The 20,753-nt window shown below is 38.4% G+C and overlaps 4 protein-coding genes across 5 annotated transcripts; 2 read left to right on the forward strand and 2 right to left on the reverse strand.

Moving 5' to 3' along the window:
* Positions 1–1,589: 1,589 nt before the first annotated feature.
* Positions 1,590–7,735, reverse strand: LOC122036092 (kinesin-like protein KIN-7J). Of its 2 annotated transcripts, XM_042595285.1 has the most exons (15): positions 7,529–7,660; positions 7,281–7,301; positions 6,989–7,202; positions 6,411–6,500; positions 6,232–6,332; positions 6,008–6,121; positions 5,838–5,919; positions 5,684–5,751; positions 5,535–5,600; positions 5,306–5,430; positions 4,649–4,982; positions 4,284–4,379; positions 3,201–4,202; positions 2,335–2,657; positions 1,591–2,089 (listed from the first exon to the last, which is right to left on the reverse strand). In XM_042595285.1, the coding sequence occupies exons 3-15, from the start codon at positions 7,161–7,163 to the stop codon at positions 1,756–1,758; spliced, it is 2,910 nt and encodes a 969-aa protein (XP_042451219.1). In that variant the 5' UTR covers positions 7,164–7,202; positions 7,281–7,301; positions 7,529–7,660; the 3' UTR covers positions 1,591–1,755. The 2 variants fall into 2 exon arrangements, with proteins under 2 accessions (XP_042451220.1, XP_042451219.1); XM_042595286.1 differs by having other exon boundaries at positions 1,590–2,089; positions 2,335–2,645; positions 7,281–7,735.
* On the reverse strand, positions 7,374–8,296 carry LOC122036094. The gene is made up of 2 exons (XM_042595288.1): positions 7,924–8,296; positions 7,374–7,772 (listed from the first exon to the last, which is right to left on the reverse strand). The coding sequence occupies exons 1-2, from the start codon at positions 7,930–7,932 to the stop codon at positions 7,374–7,376; spliced, it is 408 nt and encodes a 135-aa protein (XP_042451222.1). The 5' UTR covers positions 7,933–8,296.
* A 758-nt stretch (positions 8,297–9,054) lies between these two features.
* On the forward strand, positions 9,055–11,784 carry LOC122036093 (endoglucanase 23-like). The gene is made up of 5 exons (XM_042595287.1): positions 9,055–9,530; positions 9,610–9,909; positions 10,645–10,806; positions 10,889–11,164; positions 11,265–11,784. Exons 1-5 carry the CDS (start codon positions 9,129–9,131, stop codon positions 11,607–11,609), a joined length of 1,485 nt encoding a protein of 494 aa, XP_042451221.1. The 5' UTR covers positions 9,055–9,128; the 3' UTR covers positions 11,610–11,784.
* A 6,571-nt stretch (positions 11,785–18,355) lies between these two features.
* LOC122036119 (MADS-box transcription factor 16-like) lies at positions 18,356–20,417 on the forward strand. The gene is made up of 7 exons (XM_042595332.1): positions 18,356–18,844; positions 18,948–19,014; positions 19,125–19,186; positions 19,284–19,383; positions 19,581–19,622; positions 19,907–19,951; positions 20,066–20,417. The coding sequence occupies exons 1-7, from the start codon at positions 18,657–18,659 to the stop codon at positions 20,216–20,218; spliced, it is 657 nt and encodes a 218-aa protein (XP_042451266.1). The 5' UTR covers positions 18,356–18,656; the 3' UTR covers positions 20,219–20,417.
* The last annotated feature ends 336 nt before the right edge of the window (positions 20,418–20,753 follow it).

Consider the following 20,753-nt stretch of genomic DNA (forward strand, 5'->3'; position numbering starts at 1 on the left):
ATTGGAGTTAGATATCGGTTGGCTGACGTGGCACATAGATTTTTAATTATGACGGCACGTTTTGGGCTATTAAACGTGTTTTGCATGGGATTAGATGCTAATCCAATGATTACCTTTGATAAAATGCAAAACTATGAGCATGCTTATTAAGATAATTAGTTTTTTTTTTTTTTGACTTTTTTGATATTAATGAGATGTCTTCAACGTGGACCAGAGGTTGCAGGTCATTAATCTAAATTAGAGTTCTAACTTCTTAGTCAATAATATACGATGAGTTGTCAATTCCCTTTTGATCTCACAATTTATTTAATTTTTTTATATTGTTGCATTTCTGTCGACAAATCCTAATAAAATCGTAATTTCATTAATTATCAAAATTGTCTAGCCTGATTCACGCCTTCGTTGACTTCAAGAGATTACAACCCACCGGTCAACGCCCGACGCTTACTGTTTCAAAACAAACAGACACGTTCCTTAAATTGACTAATTGAGGCTGTTTTTTGATCATTGTTTTTCAAAATCATTGTTTTTCAAATCTTTCTTGTTGTTTGCCTCGTGATTTGCCTCTGTTTGACTTTCTTAAAAGGAAATCCACGCTTGACCATGTCGGTCCAATTAAAAATGGAGAAAAAAACTTAAAATTTAAAAAGACTAGTCAAGGATTCAATTTTTCAAAAACTCACGAACCAGGGCATGTGATAGTTGACTTTCTCAATACATCCTCGAATTAACTCAGTACCTTCAAGGCCCAAAATGTGACTGAGTTAAATTGCAATTAAAGAATTAGTCAGTCAACCCAAAGATTTGAACTATCAACTTTTTCTTTCTTAGATTGAATGAGGATTTTCCAAAAAGTCCTTGAGATATTTAAACTCATCATAATTTTTTGTAGTTTTAGACTTAGCTTTCATTGTGGAATTGCAGTGTCAAAATCATCAAACCTTTCTTGACCAGGCAAATCAAATTTGTGATTCCTAATTTGAATACTCAAGATCTAATGACTTCCTAAGAAGACTAGGAAAATGTTGTGAAATGTCAATTGGCTTGGATTGCAAGACAGTTAGACTTTCTGAGGCTCACACATGATGGCATCCAATTTGAACTTGTTTAATGAGGATGACCATCAAAACTGACCTTGATTCTTACTATTTAAGATATTGCTTGATCCATGGGCAATGAAGTTTATGAAGTCTAATCAATGAGAAAAAAAAAAACTTTTGAATTGAGAAAAAAAAGTCTATAAAAAAGTAATGAAAGGCAACTGGAGATGTTGAGTAGTTTCCCAGAAATGCATGAAATGAGGAAACATTCTGGAATCTGATTTCCATTTTCAGTAAAATATATGTTTGAATTTTTTGAGGAGTAAAAATTATTTTCTGAAGAATTTTCCAATGTTGAGGAGGAAAACAAGATTTTTATATTTTGGGGGGATAATGCAAATAATAAAAGAGCAATCAATCTCGCACCCCAATATAACAATCATCAAATCTCACTGATTTCTTTTGAACAAATATGGAACTGACCTTGCAAAGACAGCAAAAATGAGTAAAAAATTTTCCACGAGTTTATGGAAAATTTATCTTCAGTTATACAAATTTGGAACGCCGAAAAAAAAACTTTGATTCCAACCAGAAGTATCTCTAGATACACAAGTTGCATTTGCTATCAATTACAAATAGAAAAGATTACAAACCATGAAGAATCAGAAATTACACAAATTAGTTTTTGTGATTACAGGTCAAACAGAATTTTCACTTAAATCAACATGAAGGGAGGCATCCCACACCCAAGGTAGCGCCGGCCAAAGGATCTCTTCCTAGTCTTCTGTGGTATGAAGCTGAGTATAAACATCTCCTTCACGCCCTCTCCTTTTTCTACAAATCCGATCAACTTAGCCACAAGAGATGCACTAGCTCTTACATGTTCGATATCGGTTCTTGTCCACAAGCGTTGAGTGAGTTGAAAATTCCTTTTCTTGGAGTTTAAAGCAATCCCCCATTCAGCAAAAAGCTTCTTCCTCTCCACTGTCTGAAGTTTCTTCTTCATCTCCCTGCACAACCTTTCTCTCTCGCGACAAAGATATCTCAAACTGAAAAGACATGATTTAGAGTATTTAAGTCACAATGACAACAATTATTAGCCTGAATGAACAATCACTTATCCAAAAACTTAAGCTTCTACAAAATGTCTCAACATAAAGATTTCAACTTAGCTTAAACTGTGGGCCTAACTGCAAGGAGTGAACAAACTAGGAATGTGAAATGCACTATCTATTGGAATCATAGGATACTTAAACCATTAAAATGTCAGTAAATTGATAGAATATTAACTTACCTTGTAGAAGGTCTGAATTCGTGAACATCTTTGACCAATACCTCACCAGCCTTGCCACAGGAAATGGTTCCTAAGAAGGACAACCTTCTGCGTTCAACTTCCATATAGAAGGCATCGGATTGATCACCTTTAAATAGCAAGAAAAAGCAAGTTCTGTGGATCAAGGATACATTGTATGCTTGCCAGAGTTCAATTATCTCACGACGTTTTTTCTCAAATTCCAATGGCCATGAAGTCCCCAAGGATTTTTGCACGGGATCCAGACTTACATCCTCAATGTTCCTATGAACCTCATTGTCTTCTTTAACAGTCTGTTGAGCACACTGAATCATCCGAGGATTAGGATGAATAAGTTGCAGATAAACAAGAACATGTGAGACGTATAAAATAGAAAAGGCATTCTAAAGCAAAGAAATTTTAAAGAAGTGTTCATGTATTGACAGAATGGAATTTCAATTCAAACCTCTTGATCATTTTTTTCTGCAGCTGTTCTAGCTATAAAATGTAAGTATACAGGTGGATCTTAATTTTCAAGAAACTAATTATTCCTAATTTGTCTGTTTTGATTCATGTTTTTTTACCAATTATATCTCTTTTTTCCTTTTGATTTTATGTTTACAAGGTTTAATGCAAAAAAAAAAAAGCAAATATAGTCATCAAGTTCACAATAACATACTAATCTTTAAAAGACAGATCAGTAAAATCATGCAGGAAGAATATACTAATGGTATTAAAGCTTGCATAGTAACTATATAGGGAAAGGAAAATGGAGTTGGAGCAGTTTCCGACTCTACCAAAACAAACAAAAAGTAATGTATGGAACAAGGCAATAGCATATGACTCCATTTGCATGAGAACATACAAACCTGGTTAAAAGGGAGTTGGAGCAGTTCCTGGTTATCCTGACACTCCTGAAGAAGTTTATGGTTTTGACTCTCCATCATATTCGACATTGAAGAAGTTGTACAGGCATGGTCATCAACATCTTGATGAATTGTTTTGATATCCTCAATGTTGATCATGTCAGCGGAGGTGAGTAGTAGTTCCTGGTTATGGGTCTCATCTTGGAGTAGTCTCTGATTCTGACTCTTCTCCGCTACATTCAATTCTGGAGAAGCATGATCATTACAATCAGCATCTTGAGGAATTGTTTTGATATCCTCAATTTCGATCACGTCAACGGAAGTGAATCTTTGGATGTCCTGGTATACACTAACAGAAAGCACTGCATCTTCAGTTCTTCTCTCTGAAAATTCAGGTTGTGCACTAGGAATCTTTTTAAATATATAGGGCTCTGTCTTATTAGCTTGATGAACATTTTCAAGCCAAGCTAAGACTGAATCATTCATCAGACTAGCAATGCAACTTCTACTTCTAGTTAGTACTGACACTTTAGAATGCATAGTTTCTGGCACCCAAGGTGATGGAAATGATCCCTCAGTATTTGGCATGTCACTATTGCCATTTGTCTTAGTTGTAATATTAATTGATTGTTCCATTGCAGTAGCGCAGGGTATATCTTCATCACATTGCAATGAAGAATTTTGAAGTTTGCACACATCAGTGTCATTTTCGTTTGATAGAAGATTAGATTGCCCACTTATGCTCGTATCATGTGTCTCAATGCACTGAACCTCCTTGTACTGGTCTTCATATATGGCCTCACTGCTGATTGAGCATCTAGATGGGTTCATTTTATCAAGAAGCTCAAGGCGCATCCTGTTGTAACCATCCATTTCCTCTGGTGTATCGAATGTTGTAGAGTCAAAATCTGGAATTTGGTATGTAATACCAGATGCACCAGAAATTGAGTGTGTATCTTCATATTCACTGTTTGCGAGTGACATCTCAGACTGACTGAATTGATCCTGCCCAGAGACAAAAGAGACAAGCTAAGGTTAATGAACAAAACAAACCCTGAGGACTTGGCTTGCATAAAGAATCTTTACCCATTGCCTTGGCTCTCCTACAAATCTGAGCAAATCTTGTAATCGAGACTGAGAAAAATCTCTTTCATACATCAACTCCTTGATTTCTTGTTCCATCTAAACAATAGTAAGAGTGGAAGACAAACATTGAGGATTGCTGATAGAGGCTCTGTGTTAGACATTATTAGCTAATGTTGTAATTTAAGTCTAGATTAGCAACTTTTGGGGGAAAATGAAAGTTGTCTAAGTAGTGTTTGGCCATAGAAGAACCACTATGTTAATTCCGCTAATAGAATTGTGTAGTGTTTAGTGATAAAATCAAGAAGGAAAAATATCCATACTACAGTTTAATTTTGCATTCAGTAAAAACATAGATCAGAAATAACCTTTCTAATTTGAGCATCTTGATTTTTCAGGACATCAGAATGATTTGTGCAGGTTGCAAATCCTCTTTGTCTCAGTTCATTTTCCAATCTAGCAAGCTCTAGTTTTAATAGTTTTACCATTTGCTTATCAGACATCACCAAATTGACTCGGGCATTGGTAACTACTTGTTTTGCACATATTGCAAATGACAGAGTATTCCTGGACTGTTCAACATGGCTTCGAGCAGGGCTCATTGTGCAAATAATAGCAGTTCTTGCATTACCTCCTAAGAAAGGTTGTAATATGCGTGTTAGTTTGGAATCCCGATATGGAATATGCCCATTCCTTCCTTTACTGCAAAAAGAAAGGCAAAGGTAAGATTGCACTCCCAAACCTTTAGAAGCTAAACCTACTTCATCCTTGAATTACAAGTTTTAATGGGAACATAAAAGTGCTCAATTTAGTGATTATCAGGGTTCAGCTAAAGAACAGAGATCTTCGGCCAGTGTTATTAGTCACCATCTTCTTCTTCCAAGTAATATTGTATCTTGTTTTGATGTGCATCAACTAATTTCATATTAACACCTTATACTGCAATTCATGACATTTGCATGTTTATAATTTTCAAGTATAAAGTTTTGGAAGAATAAGTACTAGAAAGAGGCAATCTCTATAACCTTAGTTGCCGGATAACTTTTCCAAGGGTAAGCAAACTTCTATTGATGTGGCAACCTTCTTTTACACGAACACCACTAGATGATATTTGAGATGAACGTTCACTTCCTGCTAAATCAACAAAGTTCTGTATCCATGAAAAGAAATTCAAATCACCATTTGTCCTATTTTCCATTTGGAAATTTAATATGCAAAAGAAGAAAATTATCCAACAAGGAAATAAGAATTTACCACAGCAGCTAGAAGAGTACTTGAATTCCCCTTACCCATGAACATGTGAGGCGTACTCTCAATTGTCTACACTCATTAACAAACAGAGTGAGATAAATTATTCAATTTTACTTTCAGATTTCAGTCATTTATGTGAACAAAGGACCAACCAGTCTCAGTATCTGATGAGATCGAGAACTTGTTTCATTTAATGAGGTCTCTCCGACCTGTCTTTGTGCTGTTGATCAAACGAGTTAAACTGTATTGATTAATTAATGTTTTAGGCATAACTAGAATATGTGCAGACATATATATGGGGTATACCTTCACAAAATGAAAGAAGTTCCTTGAGATGCATTTGGTCGCTCACAGTTTCCTCAGTCAGTTTTTCAACAACTGTCCCTCTCTGATATGAAATACAAAAATTAACTAGTGAAGTTTGCTTTCCATTCAATAAATTCATTGATGAAACAAACCTAATCACACTTCCTTACCTCTGCATCATCAAGAAGCCTGAGAGGGGCACTATCACTACTCAACAGATCTCTTACTGCTTCATTGTATATCTCCATAGCAGAAAATTTTAGAACAAAATCTCTTTCCTTGTGCTGCAAAAATAAAAGAACACAGAACCATAACATGAAAAAAGGAAAATAAAATGTATACAATTCACTTTAGCATCCAAAAGCCAACATTCATTTCAATGATCAGTTCCTACCTTGTTTATATAGTCATATATGTCCTCGATAGCACAATCAGTTATCCCAGTCATTGTGTATGTTTTTCCACTACTCGTTTGTCCATAAGCAAAGATGCTTGCTGCAATTCATTTACTCTACTTTTGAATCTATGCCATGCGACTAATGGAATGAGAAAGTTTAGAAACTTTGTGCTCACCATTAATTCCATTGACAACTGATAAAGCAACATCTTTAGCTCCTTCAACATAGACTTGTTGTGTAGTGCAGTCATAACCAAATGCTTTGTCTAAGATTCCCAAAATAATAAGGAAGAGTAATACAAATGGAAAAGGAGTCAGTTCAAGAAATATACATGAACTTTATCTGTCCTACGAATTTAGTCACACAAAACAATAGGTCTCAACAAAACCAGCTAAATTGTTGCAACAGAACCAGGGGAGAAATTTGCGTTGTTAAATATGATCCACGTGTGATCAGTATTTTCAAGAGAAGAAAAAGGACAAGGTTTTATCTAAAAGATTCATTCTTGATATGTTCTTCGGCTAGCTTTTGGAATCATAAGCATAAAATTGAAACAACTTCAGGTTTCAAATTGACATATGCATATGTTAGCATGATTTCTAAAGCAGGTTGTGAGATTGAAACATCCAAAGTGATTCATGGTTCTCATTTTCGTCTAGTTTTTCTCTTCTTACATCCACGTGAATAATCAAATCCATTAAATGAAGAAAATTTAATCAACGAAGACAACTGGATGACATGTGGAACACTCACCAAATGTGTAGGATGTAGGATACAAAGTCCGCTCCTGGCCGCTGCTCTTAAACACGATGGTGGTGGTGTTGAGGCAATCCCAATCAGAGGGGTCATTTCCCGCAATCTCCTTAGCATTCAGCGGTCGCATCCTCACTGAAACCAGTATCCTCTCATCCTTCCCCACTTGTGCCATTTCTTCGTCTGCCTCTCGCTGTCTCTTCTGCAATCTCCCCTACAATATCATCCGTTCCAAAATTCACATTTGAAACTTGCTAACCTAACCATGTCGTTGACGAATTTGTAAACAAACCTCCGATACGAGACTCTTCGACTAATGTGCCGGTGGAAGTGACATAAGGCGCCGGAGTAATGAGAGAAAAAGCGGTGAGAATCGGGAGGAAATTTATGGGGCAATTGATCGAGCAGTTTCCGGGCATATTGCAAGAGCCCGAGGATCGCCATCCCAACTGCCGCAGCAAACGAAACAAACAATATCCAAGAATAGCTCGATCTCGGCAAGCCTTTTCCATGGCTTGGTCGAATGACTTGGAAAATTACCTCCTAAAAGAAGCTCCTTTGCGCTCCTTCGGTTCGATAGGCGTCGTTCCAAGCGAAGCATTCTCCGAGAATAGCTCCATCTCAGCCAACCCTTTTCCATGGCTTGGCTGAATGAGTCGGAAACTACCTCCCAAAACAAGCTCCTCTGAGACATCGAGGATCGGGCAGACTCGACTAGATTCGCCATCGATAGATTCCAGTTCCACGTGGCAAAGAGAATCGTAGAAGATGGTTGCTTGGATAGCTTCATATCCGATAAGATTATTAATAATATCACATTGAAATAATTTATTTTCTAATTAATTATTAATCTTCTTGCAATAATTGTTCTGCCATTGCTGTGATCTCTTGGATCACTTGTCAAAAGATCTCAACAAAAAGCACTATATACTTGCCTTCTCCATGGTAAAATTCAATGCAGTTGCATGATCTCCTCCTTTCTCTTTGATCCTTTTTCTTTAGCACAAATTCGATAGGAAAAGACAGAATTGCAGAATCTCATCTTTTTGCTTCTCACAAGCAAAGTCTCTAATCAAACCCTAAAAAGCCATCAAATCTCCACGAGTTAGTCGCTGAAAAAAGCTCATAGGTGAAGTGAAAACGCTTCTTCCTCCTCAATGCATGCATGATTCCCCAATCTCGCTTTTAATTCTTTCACCTTCCTCTCCTGTCCCGTACAATTTTATATGCTTCAATAAATACGACTACAGATAGGCTTATATTATTGGCCTTTTGTAAGATAAAATACCTGGTTTCACAGTTTGTTCGATCCATCTGCTGCGAGCATTGTTTATAGCATGAATTGACGACTGCACAGAGACTCCATCATCAGTGCAGTGTCATTAGGAGACAAACTGAAGTTTTGGACAAACTGAAGTTTTGGACTTGCACTGCACTGAGTAGCGGTACAGTGAATGGGGAATTAGTTGTATAAGATTGGAGTGTGATTTGATTCCTTTTAATCTTTTCTTGTGGCGTGATCTACTTTAATCTTTAATCCAAAAGGGAAGAAGCTTGTCGAATGTGCATCATACGACTCTTTTAATTTTAATCTTTTCCTGTTATTGATCATAAAGGAAGAAGCTATTGGCTCGGCTTGGAAAGCTCTTTGAATCGCTTGTTCAGCACTAAACCTCAGAATGGAAAATTAAATATCCAAACTATGTCGAATCCAAACTGCTCCAACTGCTCTGTTCTTCATCAAAATGGAACCACAAAAAAACAGAAAATCTTGGAATCGTAAGACCTTCTGCAAAAAGACCCGAGCTTGTGGCTTTAGCTCGATTTGGCACAGTGGTGGCCGATGGCCCCACTCTCCCACCACCATTGCTGTGGCTTCTCGTGCTAAAGCATGCATGTGAGGAGCTGACACCGCCATTGCTGTGTCGGCTACCACCTCTTCACATTGGCCCTTCTCTCTCGTGCCCGTGATCTCTCTCTCTCTCTCTCCCTGCGCTCTGCTTGGCTTGTTGCCTGATTCCCCACTTTTAATCTTGTATAAATAGCGGAGTCATCTTCTCCAGGCGCCAATATGCCTCATTTACCACTTCATTAAGCGGGTTAAGCACACTTGCTCCTCCCAATCCAGTAGCTTGTAGTGATGAGACTAATATTTGTTCTTCTACTACTGCTTGGCATCAGGATGTGCGCAATGGCGAGTCGCCATGACTACCGCAACGCATTGGCCAAGTCCATTCTGTTCTTCGAGGGGCAGAGGTCGGGGAAGCTGCCTGCGGGCCAGCGAGCCAAATGGCGCGGCGATTCGGCGCTGAGCGACGGCGCTGAGGCCGGCGTCGACCTCGCCGGAGGGTACTATGACGCCGGGGACAACGTCAAGTTCGGCTTCCCCATGGCCTTCACCGCCACCATGCTGTCTTGGAGCGTCATCGAGTTCGGCGAGCTGATGCCAGCCGCCGAGCTGCGCCACGCGGCAGCCGCCATCCGCTGGGCCACGGATTACCTGCTCAAGACCCTCTCGCTCCCCGGCGTCATCTTCGTTCAGGTCACGACTCGCACGCTACTATCACTGCGACTGCTACTAAATCGAGCGGTGGAGTTCACTGCATTGTTTTCTCGAACAGGTGGGGAACCCGATAAGCGATCATAGCTGCTGGGAGCGACCGGAGGACATGGACACGGCGAGAACGGTGTACAACGTGACCGCCGACCGGCCGGGGTCGGAGGTGGCGGGTGAGACGGCGGCCGCGCTTGCGGCGGCTTCGATGGTGTTCCGGGATATTGATCCGGGGTACTCGGACAAGCTTATGGAGAACGCGAGGAGGGCGTTCGAGTTCGCCGACGCCTACAAGGGCGCCTACAGCGACGACCCAGGGCTCAAGGCCGGAGTTTGCCCCTTCTACTGCGACTTCGACGGCTACCAGGCAAGATCCTCTGCTCCTTTTCATGGGAAAATTTTTTACCATTTTTATTAGAATCTGAGAAATTTTAATAAAGAAGAATTACTGTTTCGATCGTTGGATTCTGTGTTAAAGCCTTTGAGAGGAATAGAAAAGTAAGCATTGGGAAGAGAGGAATTCTTTCGAATAACTTTTTTGACTGCTCAAGATTCTTGTAGTGCAACATGTGCAGCCATGAATGATGAACTCGCTCTGTTTTCTCGAGCTCTCTCAACTGATCAGTATCTCTAAGGAATCTTTGGCTGGTCTCATTGAAGATGAGATGGCTTAAATTTCGATACTTTCATCGAAATTTTCTAAAAACTCTAAACCTGTCGGGTAGGGGCACTTTACCAAATTGCTAACTTAGATTCATGAGACTGGTGAGAAGGGTGGATGAAGTCAATTATGAGAGGATAGCGCCATTGCAGCTTTCACATGATCAATCACCGACACCATTATTTTCTTGTTGAAATCTCGAAACCAAGTTCTACATTCATCTTCTATTAGTTACTGACATTGGATCCGTTCGTGCTATTTTACTCTTCTCGTTCTTATATGAATATCTGCAATTACAGTTTAGTTTGCATGCTGATTCCTCTTTGAGAGATGAGAGGGTTTCCTTAATCTGTCCTGTTCCTCCTCCAAGAGAACAGTTTGTGCAGCATAAGACATTGTTCCGACCATTAGGCTTTCTCATCTACTTGCTTGTTTACTCAGGATGAGCTACTCTGGGGAGCTGCGTGGCTAAGAAGAGCCTCACAAGATGATTCTTTCCTCAATTACATCCAAAACAATGGAAAAATTCTCGGAGCAGATGACAACATCAATGAGTTTGGATGGGACAACAAGCATGCCGGTCTCAATGTCCTCGTCTCCAAGGTTTGATCTTTGCTTCCGTAGTCTGTAGTCTATATATGGGAGAAACTGCAACTGCCGACAGCTTTTGTGCTAATGTTTACAGGAGTTCATGGAAGGTGGAGTGCTGTCGTTGGAGTCCTACAAGGGTTTCGCAGACAGCTTCATGTGCACACTGATACCTGAATCGGCGTCGTCACACATTCAGTACACACCTGGCGGCCTCATCTACAAACCTGGGGGCAGCAACATGCAGCATGTCACTTCCATCTCCTTCCTCCTCCTGACTTACGCCAACTACCTCTCCAAGTCCTCGCAGACTGTGAATTGTGGCAGCGTCCAGGTTGCTCCAGCCTCCCTTCAGCTCCAAGCCAAGAGGCAGGTACAGAGTTTCGATGCTAAACGGATGGACCACTCTCAATAGATTAGTGAATAAACACAAATATATATTTATAATGTGGGGTTGTATTTCTGTTTGTCAGATTGATTATCTACTTGGTGATAATCCGATGAACATGTCGTACATGGTTGGATATGGTGGCAAATATCCAAAAAGAATTCACCACAGGGGCTCTTCGTTGCCATCGGTCTCCGCCCACCCTCAGCTCATTTCATGCAAGGATGGCTCGGACTACTACAAGTCGCCGGAGCCTAATGTCAACCGCCACATCGGAGCGGTCGTCGGAGGGCCAGGGGAGGATGATGTTTACGAAGACAATCGAGTGGATTTTCGCAAATCCGAGCCTACGACCTACATCAATGCACCATTAGTTGGAGCTCTGGCTTACTTTGTGGCAAACCCTGATGCTGGCCTTGTTCTTACTTAGGCTGGCTGATGTGCAGGTCTCCAGTGGAGTCCCGTGTGTAAAGCATGAAAAAGGATCTGAAAAGGAAGAAAGAAATTAAAAAGAGCAGAAAATCATATGTTTTGTTAATTACAGAGTGAGGATTGTTTACAGAGTTCAAAATTTTCTTGAAAGGAATGTTTTGCTTGTTTTGATACTCTTTCTCTCTCTGAGTACATAATTTCACCAACCAAAGTGTGAAAATAATAAGCTGCAGTTTCCCAGTTGTTGGTTAGGAGGGATGTCATTGTCCAGTAAGTTATTAGGAGACCTGAATCCCAAAACGGCAATTTAGTAGGAAAGTTTTCAAAATATTCACGTACTCAATTTCATTTTTACCCCTCCAAGTCTATTACCGATTCGGACAGTAGTCATCGTAACAATAATGTGCTAAATTGATTGATACATCATACATAGTATTCGATTAAAAATTTTAATTCATATATAAAAAAATACCGTTCTTAATATAATATATTAAATTGATATTTGAGAGTATAAAAATAATTAGAAGAATACGATAAACATATAAGATCTGATTCCGTATTATTTCGAGATCTCTAGATCCATCAATCGATTATGGAGCTCAGTTTCATATCATTTTAAGTTTTCTAAGTACATCATGTAATGCGATGAGGAGGAAGGGACAGACACGTGGATGACATGGGCATTTTGGGTATTTCACTGTTTTGACTTCTGACTGTCACGCCCCATTGACTTTTGACTGTCATGCCATCTTGACTTTTGACTGTCATGCCCCCTTGACTTTTGACTGTCATGCCCCCTTGACTTCTAACGACCGAACCCTACCATTATGCACCGTATCACGAGCATTTTGGGTATTTCACCGTTTTAGTTTTTTTGAGGGTTTTGGGGGTTTTCAACGAAGAGGGGGAGCCCCCTTTTTTCCTCATGACAAGGCCACTGCCTCCCAGGCTTTCCTCCTCGCCGACGTAGGCCACCCCTCTCATCACGAGTTACGAGCAGTCATGGCTGGCCCGAGCCGCCGCTCTCCTCCTCTTCTTCCTTCATGCACTCTCCTCCTCTTATTCCTTCATGCACTGCCTTCCCTCTTCTCTCCCTGGCACGACCACACACACCATCACCTTCACCAGCATCGCGTCACCGCCTCAACTGGGCTCCACCCCCTCTCCTTCACGGATCTGATGAGATCTTCTACCATATCATATGTGATTGATGTGATCGACTGATATGACAATGGGACATCTTTCATACCAAGATATGACATCTGCACCATCCCCTACATGCCAAGGGATGGAAATTTTTTTTTTAGACATTTTACCTATACATATGCCTTACTTTACTGCATTGTTTATCTAATTCATTTATATTGCCAGAGACTCACTTGAAAATCAACGTGGAAGGCTGGGGCAACTCAGACTCCCTTTTAACGCTCCGTTTACCTTCTTTATATCTTTTAGCAGTCTTGCAGACACTATTGACGGAAAACTTTCTGGTACATTTTGTTAGATTATATATATTTATTTGTTTATAGCTTTTAAGGCAATTTGATCTTTTTTCTTTTTATATTTAAAGTTTAGGGTTTCTTAACTAAACTATATAAAGACCTTATACTCTGTATTTCCAATAATCAATTTTTGATTCAATAATAATATGGCTAGTTTTTTTTTTCTTAATTTCTACACCTTTGGCTCCCTATTCTTGGTTTTTTTTGAAGATCCAGCGATTCAGTCAACCTAGAAGATAGCTCACCCTCCTCCGGTTCATGACGACTTGGTGATTCCAAGAGTTCTTCAGTCTGGTCAACTTTCACGCCATCCCCCCGGTAATCCGTTCTTCACTGCTTCCAGATGAGATAAGCAGCTTTTGGCTGAAATTGACATATGCACCTAGAGAGCTCAAAATGACATGAAATAATATCTTATGTGTTTGTCTAGTTCTCCTAATTATATACATGCCTCAAACATCATTTTGATATACAGTATCGAGAAGAACGAATGTTATCATAGAAGACTTTTTAATCTTTTTTAAAAAAAGTTTTTAATCAATTCCTCAAGTGTAGCAATCCAAGCTCTCTAGATTCATCAGTCAATTCTAAGACCTGACCTTATATCATTCCCAGCTCTCTAGGTTATTAGCTCATTTTGGTTGAAATCGACTAATAAACTTAGAAAGCTTAGAATGATATGTAACTACGTCTTATATGTTTGTATCATTCTCTTGATTATATTCATATCGTCAAACATCAATTCAATATATCGTATTGAGAGCGATGAATTTTTTATCACAAGAATCTTTTTAATCTTTTTTTAAGTTTGAGTGTAGCAATTGATTAAAGAATCACATAAATATTTCAAATTGATTGCAAGACTATAACAATCTATTAGGAAAATTATATTTATATTTAAAAAATTATAGTTCCTAATATGATGTATTGAATTAATATTGAGGGTATGCATATAATGTCACGCCCCCAGAGGAGTTCCTGCTAGACAAAAATCCGGCAACATCTCCCCTGTACCGGTGACAATATGAAGCATACATACATACATCACACTATATAAACATAAACAACATATTCATCAGCCCACACGGCTGGAACATACATGAAATAGAAACAACATAACCACGAAATGTATCAACTATATATATATGTCATAGTTTTCATAAACTACAATTACTATACAGATAAACGATATCTGTAACAAAATTGCAAAATGTAAATACATCGAAACAAAAGTAAAACAAACCAGAAAATCAGCACGTCGAGATCTCTAAGCAACTCTATGAAAGTCCAAAATCAACTATAATATCAAAAGGATCCCTGTGTCTGCAAAACTGGAGACCAAGGAATGTAGCAAATTAGCCAAATGACTAAGTGGATACTCAAGAAAGATGTGCATGAATTTAATCTTATTGAAGAAGTCAAGGAAGTAGAATAAATCATCATCTTTTGTTACAACTTTAGGATTATTCTTAAAGTTCTACATTTATACATATATATGTATAATCATCTTCTCATTATCTATAATCAGGTAAAAATTTTTAGATAGAGTTTGGGATCTTCCCCTTATCATCACTTGTCATCATTAATAAAATCAATTCTTCAATCTTATTATTTAATCACTCAATTATAAGTTATCATGGTAAGATCAACATGTATATCAATAGTCTGAATCTGATAAATCAACTAAAAAGTGAATCACTGGAGCCAATATCATCAGAGTGAAATATCATACGGATAGGCTAAAAGCCTCCTAAGAGTATAAACTGTCGCATACGTCATCTGACGTACGGGCTATCAGCCCTCACCGGTGGAAGACATAATAAACACTGACCGAGGGCTACATCACGCCAACACGCCTCGAGTGTACGGTCAGATACTCTGGACCGCGGCCGCCGCGCTACCACAATAACATGTGGGCGGTCCAGTACTCTAATATATGGCTCTGGTATAAAGCTAGGCTCATGGTCTTCACTTTTTAATTTTTCATTTACTATCTTTATTAATTCACCGTTATGATTATATTCATCCATTTATCATGATTATTCTCTTTTCATATTGATTGGTCAATCAAGGTAATAGTTTCGTATCAAATCTATTAATTTATCATTATAGGGTCCACAAATAAAAAGCTACAAGTATCAACAGATAGAGTATCAAAAGCATGAAGTATGAAAGGTCAAGCAAGTCAAAAGAGACAAGGTATCAACAGAAGAGTAATTCAGAATATTTCTTTAATTTAAAAAAAAACAACCCTTCCCATATCAATCCCAATATGAACCCACATGTGAACAAGAAATAATATTAATTATTTACCCTCCAATAATTTTAATATTTTAACCCATTTCGCTATTTATAATATCAGTTTAATCCCCATTTTGAAAACAATAATATAACATATACATATTCCAATTTATATATTTATTCATGCACAAGGAAATAGACAAGAGTAGATGTATCCACCTTATGTATAGCAAAATCTTCGAGTGTCGGCAGGTCACCGTGCTCCACTCGAGCTCGTATCTACAAAATATAATAACTCAAATAATTAAAAGGATAATAAAATCATAACACAAAATATGAACATGATTTATAACTCGAAACCACTAGATCATTATTTTTGATCTCGCTATCTCGTACCACTTCGCATTCCTAAATGAAACCGTTGTTCTAATCTAGATAGCCCTCCTAACTACACATCAATTAACACAAATTATAAAATATACCTTCTAAGGAGTTTGTGTGGCTGCTGGAAATGAGGACAGCAACTAGGGCTATTTTCCCTTCATCGTTGGCCGCCTCAGCTAGCTCCGGCGAGCTCCGGCGAGCTCCGGCGGTGCTGCCAAGAAAAGGGCAGCAGCTAGGGCTGCTGTTGGAGGAAACAAAAGGCAGCAAAAATGCTGCTGTTGGTGGGGGAAAAAGGGGAGAGCAACTAGGGTTTTGTTTCCTCTCTTTTCCCGGTGGTTTGGTGAGCTCCGACGAACTCCGAGGAGCTCCAACAGTGCTGCCGAGAAGCAGAGAAGAGGAAGCAAAGGAGAAAACAGTGCTCTGCCATTGCTGGAGAAGGAGAAGAGGTGTGGGAGGAGAAAACGAGGGCTGCTTGAGAAGAAGAACGGGAGAGAAATCTGCCGTTCGTCGTCGCTAGAGAAGAAAAAGAAGAAGAAGAGAGGGGAAAGGGTTTGAGGCGTCGGTGGGGAAGAGAAGAAAAAGGAGGGGGTATGGGAGAGGGTTTGTACACGTGGATGACATGGGTGCATTTGATTTTTTTTTTTTCAAATACTTAACATATAATCAAGAGAACTAGACAAGCACATAGGCCTAGGGGTGAGTAGTCAACCCGTCAAATCGATCAACCTGCTCATACCGACTCGAACCGAACCAAAAAAAAAATTCGCTGGATATAGGGCCAGATGTAGAGTCCTGCTATTGTATTATCTGATCTAGTAGGGCCGGATAATTTTTTATCTCAATAATCGAACCAACCCGATCCGCGATCATCCCTACTTGTAGCAACTACTATCAATAAACTACTACACGTTGTAACAGCTACTGTCGATAAACTGTTACAAGTTGTAACAGCTACTGTCAATTAGCTTCTACAACGTGTAATGACTAATGCCACAGATATCTTATATTTATAATTATATTTTATATTTCATTGGATATAGGGTCGAATATCCAAATAATTGACAAACCGTCGGATATCTGATACATAAGAACTACCGGATATAGACTCGGATGTAGGTCCTGATATTGCATTATCTGATCTAGTAGGGTCGAATAGTTTTTTACCCAAATAACATAACCAACCTGATTCGGGATCACCCCTAGTAAGACCTTGTTCTATGTTATTCTGAGCTCTCTATGCCCATCAATTGGTTTCAATCAAATGTGGCTGATAGACCTAGAGAGCCTTGAATAATATGAAACAGGTTTTCTATGTTCGTTTAGTTCTCTTGATTATATGCATGTGCTCAAATATCATTTTCACACGTCATATTTAGAGCAACAATTTTTTGAACACGAATATGTCCGAAAAATCTAATCCATGTTCAAAATTTTGTTGCTATCAATATAGTATATCGAATTGATGTTTAAGAGTATGAATATAATCAGAAGAACTAAACGAGTACATAGAATCTTGTTTTATGTCATTTCGAGCTCTCTAAATCTATTAATCGATTTCAACCAAAATCAACTGATAGACCTAGAGAGCTCGAAATGATATAGAATCAAGTCCTATGTATTTATCTCATTCTCTTGAGTATATTTATGCTCTCAAACATCAATTTAATCTAGAGGAACATATTTTTGATCGCAGAGGACTTTTTAATCTTCCTTTTATAGATATCAATTACAATTATCATTCCTTGTCACGGAAATTCTGTAGCAATCGATTAGGTGGATAAAAATAGAATTGAATATGTAATTTGATAATTTTATAGCAATCGATTAGGTGGGTAAAAATAAAATTGGATATGCAATTTGATAACGACGAGTGATTTAGTTATTTCAAAAACTTTTCTACTAGTTTATCGACCCCAAAACGTCTCAATCAATTGAAGGAACCTTGCATAAAATTTTAGATATTAGATGCGCCTTTTGGATAAAATACCCTTAATGAATGAGCATGGACTCAACTTTTGTTTTTTTCTATCGGTCTTCGTTAACCTTTTCCAACAATAGGCATAATTCACTCTCCTTTTCCCTGCAGGCCAATTTATAGGACGGCTACTATTACTCCTCCTCCTCCTCCTCCTCCTTGCTGCCTGATCAGTCAACCATTTCACATTTCACAGTTCACAGATATAGATCAGCCTAGCATTTAGAATGATGGTCCAATTAATTTTATAATTTATCTTTCCATCTGACAGATGAACTGAGATGGATTATGAGATGTGTTTAGATGAGTATAATGAACTTTTACTCACTAGGATGTGACATGACATGGCCTCCTCCATGACTTGACTCTCTCCTTTGGAGGAATTAACAACTGCAACACTTCTCTACTCACATCAACTCCCTCTAAAGTCTAAACCACTACAAAGTTTAGTTGACAAGAAGGTGACACTTAGCTCATTCATCCATTCTCAAACAAAAGGTTTAAACCTGCACCAAAACAGGAGTCCTTGTTTTGCTTCAAAGTTTTTGACCAGTAGAAGTAAGCATGCCTGTGTGCTCTTTTTACAGAAAGTGAGAGAAAGAAAGAGGAACTAATCACTTTAATCTGATGTTATTGTGGAAATTGAATACAGGTTTGGGAAAAGTGAGTGATTCTTAGAACTGGCAAGGCATCACATGCAACCAGTTGCCTACAGCTCTTTCACTGATGTGGAAACGTTGGCCTCATCTGTGGCAACTCTGTCCTTTGCACTCCATTCCTCAACTGGAAAGTGGAAACAGCACCTTCTTCCTCCCCTTCCTTTGCTCCTCTCATTTTTATGGAGTAGTGGAGTACTCCTTTTGAGCTCCCTCCGGTCAGTACATACTCACCTTCTTCAAGCTTTTGCTTCTTAACGTTGGCTTTGGGAGGAGTTCAGGAGATCATGGGGAGGGGGAAGATTGAGATAAAGAAGATAGAGAACCCAACCAATAGGCAGGTGACTTATTCCAAGAGGAGGTCAGGGATCATGAAGAAGGCGAGGGAGCTCACCGTGCTGTGCGATGCTGAGGTCTCCATCATCATGTTCTCCAGCACCGGCAAGTTCTCTGATTACTGCAGCCCTTCCACTAAGTACGTACGATCCGTTCCAGTTTTTTCTCTCCCTGTTTGACAGATTAATCCACCAAGAAAAGACAGATTTTTATGTTAAAAATTTGATTTTTGGCTGATACAGCACCAAAAGTATCTTTGATCGTTATCAACAAGTGTCAGGGATCGACTTGTGGAGTGCACAATATGAGGTGATTGATATAGATTAACACCATAGTTTTTTTATGTGCTGTTTCATCTATGATTAAGCTTTTGAATTTGATACTCCTTCTTTTGTGTTCTTCTTGGAACGATCGAGTAGAGAATGCAAAATAATCTGAACCGTCTCAAAGAGATCAACCGTAAACTCCGCAGAGAAATAAGGCATGCATGAACTTATCATCAAGATCATTTTTTTTTTTTTGTAGAAAAACAAGATGTTAGTGTGATTATTAACTGATTTTATGATGTATATAAATAGGCAAAGGATGGGTGAAGATCTTGATGGGATGGACATTAAGGAACTGCGCGGTCTTGAGCAAAATCTAGATGAGGCATTGAAGGTTGTTCGCAATAGAAAAGTAAGAACAGCTTCTCCTTCCATAGTTAATTAATTTCCGGCATTGTTTATTTTCGGATAAATAATTTTACTGTGATTTTTAACTGCATCCCTTATTCATCAAGATTCTTCTGTATTTTTTTTTCAGTAGAAGATAAATTATCATATTTAAGCTGTATGCAATGAGTTAATTAATTAATTCTTTGCATTTGCTTGCAGTATCATGTGATCAGCACTCAAACAGAAACCTACAAGAAGAAGGCAAGCCAATTTAATTATTCTCTCACGTTTAAGTTTCAAACTAATTTGTTATTTGTGATCTTGGCATATAAGAAGTCAAAACCATATATTATATGAATTTATTGAGTCTTATATTTCTTTATGAAGGATTTAAAGTTGAGATAAACATGATACAATTCGATTGTTTATTTCTTTCAATTACTTCCAAATAAACTTTTTAATGATATATCCTGCTCCATGTTTTTTGGTGTAAACTGGTTTTTTAATTACATAACTATGCTCGTGATGGAGCTGGACATATGCAGGTGAAGAACTCCCAAGAAGCTCACAAGAATTTACTGCATCAATTGGTAATTATTATTTCCTCAAATCAAACTATATATCTAACTGTTCTTCATTCCTTTAACCATCAATATCAATTGAATTCTCCGGAATTATTTAACCAATCAATCAATCAATTATAGGAGATGAAAGATGAACATGGAGGTGTTTACCTGTGCGTGGAGGATGATGGAGTGCTTGCTCATCCCATGTACTCCTACAGGGTTCAACCCAACCAACCAAACCTTCAGGCCATCAGATCATATGCCTCTCATCATGATCTACGTCTTGCTTGATTTATATATATATATATGATTAGTTGCATGTATATATGCACGCATGCAATTAGTATAAGCTATTTAATTATATGAAGTGCTGTTTAATTAAGTTAATCTTATGACCTGTCCGAGGGCAATTAATTAAGACTCGAAATTAGTGTTGTTAATTATATTAGTGATGTTTTATAGCGTGAAATGTGATGGGACTTTTAGTTAACTATGTACAATACAGATTATATTTGTATTAATAGCTCTCATATCTCAACTGTTAGTTAAGTTAGGTTAGGATCGGTTAGGTTAATTGATAAGTAGCTAGCTAGTTAATTAAAGCAGAATGATGGACACGGATATTGGTGTACCTTTTATATCTGGCTGCTTTCTGTCTATCCATCCGAGTGATCACGTAGCTTGGAAATTACGTACGGTTCTATATATGGACTTGTTGCATATTACACATGTATTATATATATACTCGTGTTAACTTTGGGACGGATAGGCGGGGCGTTAGGGATGAGCGTATTCGCTTTTTGTCACAATGTATTATATATATACT

This window comes from Zingiber officinale, unplaced genomic scaffold (assembly GCF_018446385.1).
Source record: "Zingiber officinale cultivar Zhangliang unplaced genomic scaffold, Zo_v1.1 ctg133, whole genome shotgun sequence".
Lineage (NCBI taxonomy): Eukaryota > Viridiplantae > Streptophyta > Magnoliopsida > Zingiberales > Zingiberaceae > Zingiber > Zingiber officinale.